This window comes from Alnus glutinosa, chromosome 5 (genome assembly GCF_958979055.1).
Source record: "Alnus glutinosa chromosome 5, dhAlnGlut1.1, whole genome shotgun sequence".
NCBI classification, from domain to species: Eukaryota; Viridiplantae; Streptophyta; class Magnoliopsida; order Fagales; family Betulaceae; genus Alnus; species Alnus glutinosa.
In genome coordinates, this window is record NC_084890.1 from 12,555,711 (window position 1) to 12,567,374 (window position 11,664).

General features: G+C 36.1%; 2 protein-coding genes across 2 annotated transcripts; one reads left to right on the forward strand and one right to left on the reverse strand.

The window, feature by feature from the left end:
- Window positions 1–575: 575 nt before the first annotated feature.
- Window positions 576–1,820, forward strand: LOC133868980 (uncharacterized). Its single transcript, XM_062305966.1, has 2 exons — window positions 576–1,108; window positions 1,295–1,820. Exons 1-2 carry the CDS (start codon window positions 576–578, stop codon window positions 1,818–1,820), a joined length of 1,059 nt encoding a protein of 352 aa, XP_062161950.1.
- A 1,007-nt stretch (window positions 1,821–2,827) lies between these two features.
- LOC133868981 (glutathione S-transferase T3-like) lies at window positions 2,828–3,811 on the reverse strand. Its single transcript, XM_062305968.1, has 2 exons — window positions 3,392–3,811; window positions 2,828–3,253 (listed from the first exon to the last, which is right to left on the reverse strand). Exons 1-2 carry the CDS (start codon window positions 3,809–3,811, stop codon window positions 2,828–2,830), a joined length of 846 nt encoding a protein of 281 aa, XP_062161952.1.
- Between the last annotated feature and the right edge of the window lie 7,853 nt (window positions 3,812–11,664).

An 11,664-nucleotide genomic window follows, 5' to 3' on the forward strand; every position in this document is an offset into this window, starting at 1 on the left:
CAACTACCAACCATGCCACTTCAATTACACCATCAACCAGTAAGTTTAAATTCTTCAACCTTCAAAGCCAACGTCAAGCATTGCTTCCTTTTCTTTTTCTTTTTATTATTTTTTTGCCACTCAACATTAATGTTTAGAGCCAGACATGCCAACGTCCATCATTGTTTTTTTATTTTTTTATTTTTTTTTGCCACACAACATTAATGTTTAAAGCCAAACATGCCAACGCCCAGCATTTTTTTTTTCTTTTGTTTTTGCCACTCAACATTAATGTTTAAAGCCAAACATGCCAACTACCAGTCATGACACGCCAATTAAACCATCAACCAGTAACTTTAAACTCTTCAACAACTTGCGGAGCCAACAAAGATTAAAGAGAAATTTATTGATAATAAATGAGACAAGACAAATATGTATCAGACAAAACCAGTCGAAGTCTTGAATTTAAACACAACAAATTAAACTCACCAAAACTCAAAGTGTTCTTCAACTCAACTCTCCTAAAGAACTCAGCAAAACTCACATTGACTCTCAATCTTTGTTTTCTTGTTATGGCTCGTTCTTCTTTTTACAAAATGATTCTTATGGAGTCAAACTCTGATGAAGAGTTAGAGATAATTGCAAATCTTGCAATGGAAGAAGAAATATCAGCATCACATGGTCGTTCTAAAAAACGTCGCACATTCATCCGGCGTGATCGCTTACAAGCCGGGGCAGATCTTTTTCGTGACTATTTTGCTGAACCACCAATATATCCTCACAAATATTTTCGAAGGAGATTTCGAATGAGTCGTGATCTTTTTTGCCGTATTCAATTTGTGGTTGAAGCCCATGATCCGTATTTTGTCCAAAGAAGAGATGGTGCCCAAAAGCTTGGATTTACTTCCATTCAGAAAATTACAGCCGCACTTAGGATGCTTGCATATGGTGTTACAGCTGACTTTATGGATGAATACTTGAAGATTGGAGAAGCCACTGTCCTTAAGAGTCTTAAAAGGTTTGTTCAAGCGGTGATTTCAATTTTTTCAGAAAAATACTTAAGGTCACCCAACAATGAAGACATCGCTAGATTGTTAGCTGAAGGCAAAAACCGTGGATTTCCAGGCATGTTAGGGAGCATTGATTGCATGCACTGGATATGGAAAAATTGTCCAGCTTAATTGCAAGGTATGTATTCTGGTCATTTTCACGAACCAACTATTATTTTGGAAGCAGTGACTTCATATGATCTTTGGATATGGCACGCTTTTTTTGGTTTACCTGGGTCTCATAATGATATAAACGTGCTGGAAAGGTCATTTATATTTTCTGATCTCGCTCAAGGACGTACTCCTCCTGTTAACTACACTGTTAATGGTCATAACTATAATATGGGATACTACCTCGCTGATGGCATATATCCACAGTGGGCAACATTTGTAAAAACAATTTCATCTCCACAAGGAAATAAGAGAAAACACTTTGCTACAGCCCAAGAGTCGGCGAGGAAAGATGTAGAGCGGGCGTTTGGAGTACTTCAAGCACGATTTGCAATAGTACGTGGACCTGCACGATTTTGGAAACTTGAAACACTTAAAGATATAATGATGGCATGTGTAATTCTACATAATATGATCGTTGAAGATGAGCGAACTAATAATGGAGAAGAAGACTTTGAGTATGAACAACTCAATGAACCACTTGAACCAGTGACACTTGGGGCTACAAATGATTTTAATGAGTTCATTCAACGCCATCATTCCATTAGAGACAGGGAAACTCATTCTCAACTCCAGTTGGATCTTGTTGAGCACTTATGGCAACTACATAGTGAGGCATAGGAACTATATATTAGTCATGGATATTTTGTACTAGTTATTAATATTAACATGTTATGTTATGTTATGTTTTTTTTTTTTTTTTTTTTTTTTTTTTTTTTGTGGTATTATATGTTGTAATGACTAAAAATGTGCTGTAATGAATATTATTTTACTTATCTATTCATCCTCATTATTGCTAGGACTTGCATCCTGTTTGCCACTCGATTCCCCAAATTCAAAAACCAAAAGAAATTCAAAAACCCACAGAAACTTAACGTGAATCTTGTTCCAGATTATAGCATATGTAAGATTGCACCAATTAAATTTGTTCAATCATGATTGCGATTATTTATTTTTCACATGCATTAATGAATGAGCTATATTTTACATTGAATTGTTCCATCAATTGCATTAATCATGTTGGTTGCTTCTCAACCAACACCTCATCTCACCAATTCTACTTTTTACCACATTGTAAAGCGTGATTGTTTCATCCCATCTTGTAAACATGCAATTGAGTCTACTGAAAATATAACAATCACAAAATACCTCATGGAACAATCTCTTCTCTGATTTGATCTAATTGCATCTGCTAGTATTTGTTATCTATTGCATTCTTTTCTTCTAGATAATTGATCTGAAGCACCAAAACTGGTTTCTCTTACATGTCTACTAGTAATCAACTTTGGAATGGCTGGTGAAAACAAATTTCAAAATATTTCACCAATATCATTTAAATTACATGAGGATATATATTATCAAAAACTTGTCCAGATTAGTCATGGATATTCATCTTAAAGCATAATCTTAGTTAAATAATAAAGTACTAATAACTTTCAAACAATCTTGATCAAAAGTCCTAGTCTAGCAAAATAGGCCATTACTGTTGGCCATCTACACTAAAAGCATGGGCCATTACAACCTTCAAGGATTGTGAATTTGACCTTCAAGGATTGCCTTTTTGCGTCGGCGAACATACTCTTGGCCATCTTCATCCAAGTGACTTGCATCCATTAACATAAATTCTTTTATCTCTCTCTCTTTTTGAACCGAAACGTTTTTTCTCTAAGACGCAATTCATCCTCTTTAAGGCGCACTTCTTCTTGCTTAAGAATAAACTTCGCTTTGTCTTGCTCACGTGCTTCCTCCAACAATTTTATTTTCTTCTTCTTGTCTTCATTCATGTCACTTAGTATCGCAATAACACTTGGATTCGATTTTTCTTTGCTCTTCCGTTTCTCCTTTTCGGCTTTTCGGCCTATTGGTCGCTCGACTTCAAAACCTTTGGGAGAAGCTTCCTCATCACCTAGATTTATCACAGCTAATTTTTTCTTCAGTTTTACATTGTCCATATGAGCCGCCCATTTTGGATGAAATCTCAAAATAAGCCAAGCATGTTCAAAGTGAAAGGGTGATTTTTGAATATCTAAATACATTAGTCTTGCCTGGCCAATCTGAAATTTATTAGCAAATACAACATAATTAGAATCTCTTCAATAGGCACCCTAAACATGATAATGTGTCGGTATATGTGTCATAAGTGCACAATGTATCAACTACTTAACACACTCAAGACCATAATTAAAACGTACCTTGTCTTGCTCAGTCAAGCCACTTTGTGACCTCTTTTCAATTTGGGCTAAGAAGCCACAAAACTTATTTACTGCAAGTTGAATCGTTGACCATCGATTCATTAGAGATGTCTGATTACGGTTGGCTCCATGTGTCTTGTGTTCGTTAAAGTAGTCACAAATTCTTTTCCAATAAATCTTATGTTTTTGTTGATTTCCTTGAACGGCATCCATAGAAACATAAAGCCATGCCTCCACAAGCAAATTGTCATCGATAATGGTGAAGTTGCTACCCCGGCACGATTTCTTAATAGTAGGTTCAACCTCAACTTCGGGCGAAGCCTGTTGCTGTTCACTAATTTCATTTGTGCATTTAAACTCAAGATCATCTTCAGTTATAAGATTAGTGTAGTAACCAGATTGAGGAGTTTGTGAATCCATCACTAATCGGCCCCCTAATCCAAACCATACACCAAAATTTAGTTAAAACATTATATCGCTATAATTTTCTTTTCGGCCATAGCCTACCCAGATATTGAAAATTGCAAAAAAGAAAGTTAAGTAATAATCTTGTTAAAGTTTTTACACAAACCAATGCCTACAATAGGATGGATTCAGAACAGCATGTTTAACACACACACAAATAAAAAAGAAAAGCATAACTAGATATGATATTTAACCGAAATTCACAACATTATTCATAAAGTCTGAAGCTTTCTACACATTGCAAGGAGAAAATCACTACATCAAAACATAATTCACACAAACTTGTAAATAAACCAGCATAGTCTGCACCAAAACTTCAAATTAACAAAAATACAACCAATAAAACCAGAATTTGGAACAATCGGACTGAGCATATGAAAGAAACCCACAAGCTGCAGTAGGAAAATACATAATTATATCTATTGTTTCTACCAAATAAGAAAGAAAGAAAAAAAAATACTAATAGAGAATCTGCAAAGATGCAGGGAAACGGAAGATTCAACATAGATGCAACAACTTTAGCAGTGTGAGTTGTTCTTGAAAATGGAGAGTAACAAATGTGGACATTTTCAAGTGGTATGTTACTTTCCTTCAGTTCCTGCACACATAACTCTTCAAATCTATTATTTTTTTTTCCTCAAAGAATTATGTTGTAGGTGTATAGAATATGTAGTTCAAACAACAGACAAATTTATAAGGGTCCACAAAACAAATCCTGCTTTGCCAATGCCTTGGACCTAGTTAGAAGCCATTTCTTTATCTTCATTTATCAACAGCTATAAAGTTACACTCAATATAGGACAAAGCATAAGCTATCAGATTGCTATAATCTTTTCCACTCAAATCCGAACATCAAGAACCTGTCATACGCTCTAGTCTCCCCAAGTTTAGTACTCTCCCACTCAAATCCTGACATCAGGAACATGTCATTTACTCTTATGTCATTTGTTACGACTTAGGGATATACTAGTCACATATGTAGGAAAATACATAATTATATCTATTGTTTCTACCAAATAAGAAAGAAAGAAAAAAAATACTAACAGAGAATCTGCAAAGATGCAGGGAAACCCAATTCTCCTATTTCAGGGGAAAAATAAAAAGAGAAAATGAAAAGGGAAATGGTATTAGGAAGAGGATAATACAGGAAATGGATGACAGGAAATGAATCAGTGGCGGGGCATCGTATTAGGAGATGACAGGAAATGGATGTTGACCCATCAACGAAGAGGATAATACCAACTAAATACATCTCAAAAACAGGGATCATATTATACAAGTGGTTTGCTTGTGGATTACTATACTCATGTTATGGATGGTTGAAATGGTATGAACAGAGCCTTGACAATCCGCTGCTTCGACAACAACCAACAACATCACAGACAGGGAGACTAGTCTAGCAAAATATGCTGAAATTTCAGATTCAGGAAATAAAACTTAAAGCAGAGGCAACTCAAAGCAGACAAATAAAACTTAATCTAAGAAACCCATACAAAGAAACATCAACAACTCATAAGACACAAACAATGATGGCTCTAGATCGTCAAACCCCAGAGATTTTAAAACATATCAAATTCAAAAATTAAATGAATCAAGTTGCAAATGGGGATAAAAAGAAAGCCCCATACCCCTTTGAACTAAACCCCAAGCACCCAAGCAACGGAGAGAGAGAGGGAGAGGGAGAGAGCAGTACCGAAGCAAAGACAGAGCTGGAACGTGCGATGAGGAACCTCCGATGAAGGGGCGAGCTCGAGTCTCCGTTGAAATTGCACAGCACTGAAGAAGAAATCGCACTCTCTGTGAAGAAATCGCACAGTGCCAAAGAGAAATGCACAGAAAGTGGAAGGCGGGAGGAAAGTGAAAGAAGCGGGAGAAATGGAATAAAATGATATAATAAGAATGGCGTGAGAATAGCTGGGCGACAGATTTAGAGAGAGTTTCTGACAAGTGTTGTTTTGGAGAAACTATGGAGAGCTTGATACAAGAGGGATTTTGAGATATTTCTCTATTATTTGGTGAAACATTTGAAATAGCCACTTTGATACTGATGCTCTAACACAGTACTATAACCCACTAACTGTTATACAAAACACAAAACACATTATATTCTACATAAAACATATTCTGTTAAACGCAACACAAAACAAATGAAACACATATCTTTTAAACTTTTCTAATGTCATCTAGATATATTAAAATGAATCGTCATTTTACGTTATCTTTACCATGCATCCTTAAAAAATCGAGCTTTGCCAGGCGAGTGACTCCTCAAGTCTACACCTGTCTTTTTCCAATGCACTGTTTTATTAAACTCCTTTCATTTACTTTAAACAAAACTTTTGTAATTTTTTAAAGCTCCTTCCATTGTTACCCTTATCAAATATGTCTGTTGCTACCGTGAAAAATTACATGAAAAAGTTTTGACAATGAAGCTATCGTTTCAAATAAGATGAAACCAGTTGAAGAGATAATAAAAGGGAAGGAGCCAAGGGGCCAAGAAAACTAGGGGCCAACAGGCAAGAAACCTTATAATTTATTTTTTTACCTTAAATTTTTTTTCTTCTTAAGAGTTGAGGGGGGCCATGGCCCATACCGGTCCCCCCTCCTTTCGTCAGTGACGGTCCCCAGTTGCCTCCAGTCATCGTCGTCTCTAGCCAAAAAAGAAAAGGAGAAGAAAACGAAGAACTCAATGCAAACTCAAACTTCCAGATTATTTTACCTTAAGTTTGAGGGAGAATGTTAGAGAATATATTTCCTAAGAAATATATTAATATGATACTGTACAATACTTATATTTTATAGGATTGATTTGATTACCATACTTATTTGTATAAATTCTCTTATAAATATGAGTCTTCTGTATTGTAACGTAATCAAGGAATAAAAAAGCAAAATGTAGCCCTTTAGACTTTATCTTGTGGACGTAGATCATAGACCAAACCACTAAAAATTCATTGTCTTTATTTTCTTATTCCGCTATTTCTTTATTTTTCTATTTGATTATATTTTCTCTCGGTGAATATATATTTGCAATATTGGCATATTGCAACGATACTCTGCTGCTCAAGCCACAATTAAAAAGGCATGCACATGCATCGGCAGAACATGGAGTTGGAAGTCAGCCCTGCATATCATTAGGATGGAACATGATTCTTTCCATTTGAGTGAAACGATTTCATGATCCAGATTAAATTTTATAGCATATAATTGTATATATGTTACCTATATATATTGCCACTAAGGGCGGAGGGGGAGGGAGAGGGGGGGTCTAGAGGGGTAACGTGCCTCCCTCAGCCCCTGAAAAAAATAAATAAATTGGGTAGAGTTCTACAGTAGGACTTACTCTTATAGAGACCAAAAAAAGTAAAAAGAAACTCGTAAAAGACACTTACCTAGACAAACACGTGGCACCAACTTAAAAGATAAAAAAGTCAAGCATTTAAAAAAGAAGAATCATTCCTACCGTATATAGGCATACGGTTGTGAGATTAAACAAAATAAGGTTTGGGTTTTTCAATTCTTTAGCCTTTTTTGCTTTGTGAAAACCCTTCACAATTAATGATTTTTTTTTTCTTCAACAAATAGCATGTGTTATATATCATATATTACTTAGTAAAGCCCCAAGGCAAGAACAAATACAAAGGTACAAGACCCCTATACCCTAAACCAGATAAATATGACTTGAACATCAACTAAAGCAATACATAACCATTACAGGGACAACACTAAGCCACTCTTTACATTTATACACAATCAACAAAAAAAGAGGGCAGATTTAGCACCTAAACCAACAAATAGTCCAGTAACATTTAAGTATCACAGAGGCAAACTGTGTAAAAACAAGAAAAACAACCCAAAAGAGAAGCAAAAAACGGGACCAGCGTCGGGAAGCGCCGTCGCTGGCGTCGGCGCATGTAGAACACGCGCCACCACCGGTGACCTCCTCTGCAACAGAAATCCGCCAGAAGATCCCCAAACCACCAGAAGTGCCCTGGAAGACAAGTCGTGACCCACACAAGCCGGTCTAAGGAGTGGCCTCCCTGGCGCGTGTAGGCCACACGCCAAGCGTGAAGAACTAGCACGACAGTTGCTGGAGGCTGCTGAATCGAAAGAAACTGGCTACCACTGTGGAGAGGCGCATGTCTTGGAAAAACCAACCAAAGTGAGCAGATCTAACTTCAAAGAAAGAAACCAAAACAAAGAAAAACTAGGTCAGAAACTCCGCCAGATCAAGGCACACTAGAAAAACGCTCTCCAATCCAAATCCCGTGAAGTCTTTTGCCGAGGAACATCAACCACTACCGGATCTAACCTGGAAAAACAAAAACTCCATAGCCTTAAAGGCTGGAAGGCACGAAATTTCCATTGGATCTAGCTAGAGAGGAAGAAAAAACCTCCCCCACCCTAGAAAAGAGAGGAGGGAAACACCACCGAGGGGGGGGGGGGGGGGGGGGGAGGCGTGAAGCCTAAGTACCCCCCCCCCCCCCCCCTCTCGCACCCAGCCGCTAGTTTCTTCTTTTTCTCTCTAAGCCCGGCTCCTCATTTCTAGCTTCTCCCCAACGAAGTTCCGACCCATTCACAATTAATGATTTAACCTAAAATACTATGACTGTGAGACCACTATGTGTGCGACGTGACAACACTCAAATGTTCAATGTTACGATTTGGTTTAATTGCTTTGAAAATTGAAGAGCAATCACTTTGTGAAATCCCTTTCTCTTCTTGTTGTCAAATTCTTTTTCTTCAAGGCAATCAACAATTCAAATACAATGAAAAGGAAGGGAACAATTGAGCAAAAAGTTAACCTTTTTTTCTTGACAATTTCTCTTTCTTGAAAAGTTTCAGGTATGTAATCCAATTTTTGCAATAATTTATTGATAAAAATATTTCTTTATTTTTATATTTAGATTGCCCTTTTAAATGAATTGTTTATGGATAACAACAATGATTCCATTGAGCTCCAATCAAATTCTAAACGAGCTCGTATCAAGGTAGATTTATCAAATCTGTCATTAGATTCTTGCTTAAGGAAAAAAATTCCTGATTACCATACTAATGATAGAGACCAAATCTGAAGAGTATGTTTATAAAAAGGACCTTTCCAACCATTTAACCATGATTTTTCAAAACTGAATTTGGAAAAAAAATGGCTTCGTTTTAATCCAACATGGTTTAAAGAATATGATGATTGGTTGGAATACTACATTGGTTTATTCATTGGTGACATTGCATTGATTCTGCCAGTTGCGACACTAACTGTTGAAAGAGCATTTTCAGCAATGAATATTATTAAAAATCGTTTACGTAATAAAATGGAAGATCAGTGGATGATCAATGATTGTCTGGTCACCTACATTGAAAATTATATATTTAAGACTATTAGCAATGAAAAAATCATGCAGCGATTTCAAGGTATGAAGACTCGTCGATGATAACTGAATTAATTAATGCAACACGTGACAAAATAAATTGTAAGTTACATTTATATGCTTTAAAAAAATAATTAAATTTTGATGAATTATTTATTTATTGCGTAAGTAAATTTTTTTAGTATTTGTAATTAATTTTTGTTTGAGTTTAGTTTTTTTTTTTATTCATCGAAAAAAAAAAATTCTTGAGCCGGCCCCTTGACCCAAAATCATGGCTTTCGCCACTAGTTGCCATGTCATTTAAAAATTTTACATGATACGCTACTATATGGAGAAATGTTAGGAATGATTTTTTTGTCCTCTATTTATTCTAGCTTTAGAAGTTGATGTGGTTTTTAAAATCACCATTGGATTTAAGATTGATCATTATTGAATTTTGATCCAACGGTAATTTTAAACGTTACATAAATTTTGGAAGGATAAAAAAAGAATAAAAGAATGGTCCCTAGTACTAATCGATCTATGTGTACCGTTAAATACTGTAAAATCTAATTCATATCAAAAAATAATTCATCTTCATTTCACTTAAAATAGAAAGGTTCCGCATGGAAAATGCTTTCCAGCTTAAATGCTATTATTACTCATTATAGGAGAATTGTTGTCTTAGCTCATCCTAAGCCACATCTCGATCTCAAGAACCCTACTAAATCAATCAGCACAACACTAATCCCCTCCCCTAACTTCCCCGTATATTGCTTTGATCGAGGAATATATATATATATCACAGCGTAACACTAAAGAAAAGCCAAATTATAACTACATGAAATATGAATGGTGCACGTACACGTAAGTGAACTCTTATTTCAGGTGAAGTCTCCCACCTGGGACCTTGTACATGCAGTTGTACCTCTGACTAGGCTTGGTGATGTAGCGAGAAGCGGTAGACGGGATTCAGAAACTGTGTTCTCAATTTACAAACTTTAACAACACGTTAAAAGAGAAAAACTGATATTCTTATCGATGACAAAACTGTCTCTTTCAATACAATTGTTCCAAACTTATAGTAAAATTAATCCTACGGCTACAAAAGGAAATAAAATCTTCTAAGGCTGGAAATAAAACAAATAAGCATAATATGAAAATACTTGGTACTAAAGGATATTTCCAAATTAATGGAAATATTTGGTGCCAAAGGAAAACCATATTAGAGAAAATATAATAGCGCTATAATAGTACTTGATGACAAATGAAATATAAATATGAAAATTCTCTAAAATAAGAATCAGGAGATTTGTCAAAAATCTTTTCTTTCCTTCTTGGTCTTTAACTTGTTGGCAGTTGACAAATCAGAAAATCTTCTAGCTCTATTACTCGGAAATTTTTATTATTCGGAAATTTTTATTATTCGAAAATTTTCTAGTTATATTAGTTGGGACAATCGAGCCGCATTACTCGGGCTTGGGATACTTTAGCCATCTTGGCTTGAGATACTCTAGGCCTCGAAATACGATAGCTATCTCGGCCTTGGGATACTCTAACCGTCTCGGTCTCGGAATACTATAGTCTTGATCTCGGGATATTATGGTCGTCTCGGCCTCGGGCTATCCTACATCAGGCTCATTCACTTTAGAAAAACTCGTCCACGAGTTTCCGATCATGTATCGAGACTTATTCGGGGGATGGGACTTGAGCAATTCGCCAATGTACGTTGATCTTCTTTGTCCGATGGTAAGATTGTTCTTGAATAATCCCGTTTGTCAATAATCCCGATATCAAGACCAACCCTCTCCATAATAAGAGCATCTCGGGAACAAGATGGAATTCTTGTCCTACATCACTTGCAAACACAAGTGATAACTAATTGATTAGACATTTCTAAACCAGCCAATACAAACCGAATTACCAAAGCATAATTGTTAGCACAGTTTCTTCCCACTGTCAAATGTTGTATGAATTCACAACGGTAAAAAAAAAAAAAAAAAATGTAAGCACCAGAGCCTATTGGGTTATCAATGGAGATAGCTCCGACGATGTTTAATTGGTTAGTATTGTTTGAGAGAGAAATATGAATGCCGTAAGTATGAGTTTTGAGCTTAGGGTCAAAAATTTCTTTTACGGTATAGTACCTTGCTTGAATTACCTTTTACAGTGTTTTTATAGGAACTGCCTTTATGTCTCATTTTGGCCTAATCTTGAGGTTATTCCCCACGATGGCCAAGGGTTAAACATCCCCCATATTCTCTAAATTAGGAGTACTGTATCCGGGGTTGTGAGGTTGAGCAATGAGCATGATTATCAGGCTTGGAGTGCATGCACTTCACTGTTATTGGGATGGATTCTTGGCTATGCGTGGCACGATGGAACTTTTGAATCGGTTTTGGGCCTTTGCATGCATGTTTTGTGGGCCGTGTGGGCCTTATTCTGAACAACAATAATATG

Bases quoted from the DNA above. Each gene is read 5' to 3' on its own strand.
- LOC133868981 (XM_062305968.1), bottom strand. From the start codon at position 3,811: ATGGATTCACAAACTCCTCAATCTGGTTACTACACTAATCTTATAACT. The intron at 3,254-3,391 runs GTACGTTTTAAT...AATAAATTTCAG, and splicing joins GCTTGACTGAGCAAGACAAG to ATTGGCCAGGCAAGACTAAT.
- LOC133868980 (XM_062305966.1), top strand. From the start codon at position 576: ATGATTCTTATGGAGTCAAACTCTGATGAAGAGTTAGAGATAATTGCA. The intron at 1,109-1,294 runs GTTAGGGAGCAT...CGTGCTGGAAAG, and splicing joins AACCGTGGATTTCCAGGCAT to GTCATTTATATTTTCTGATC.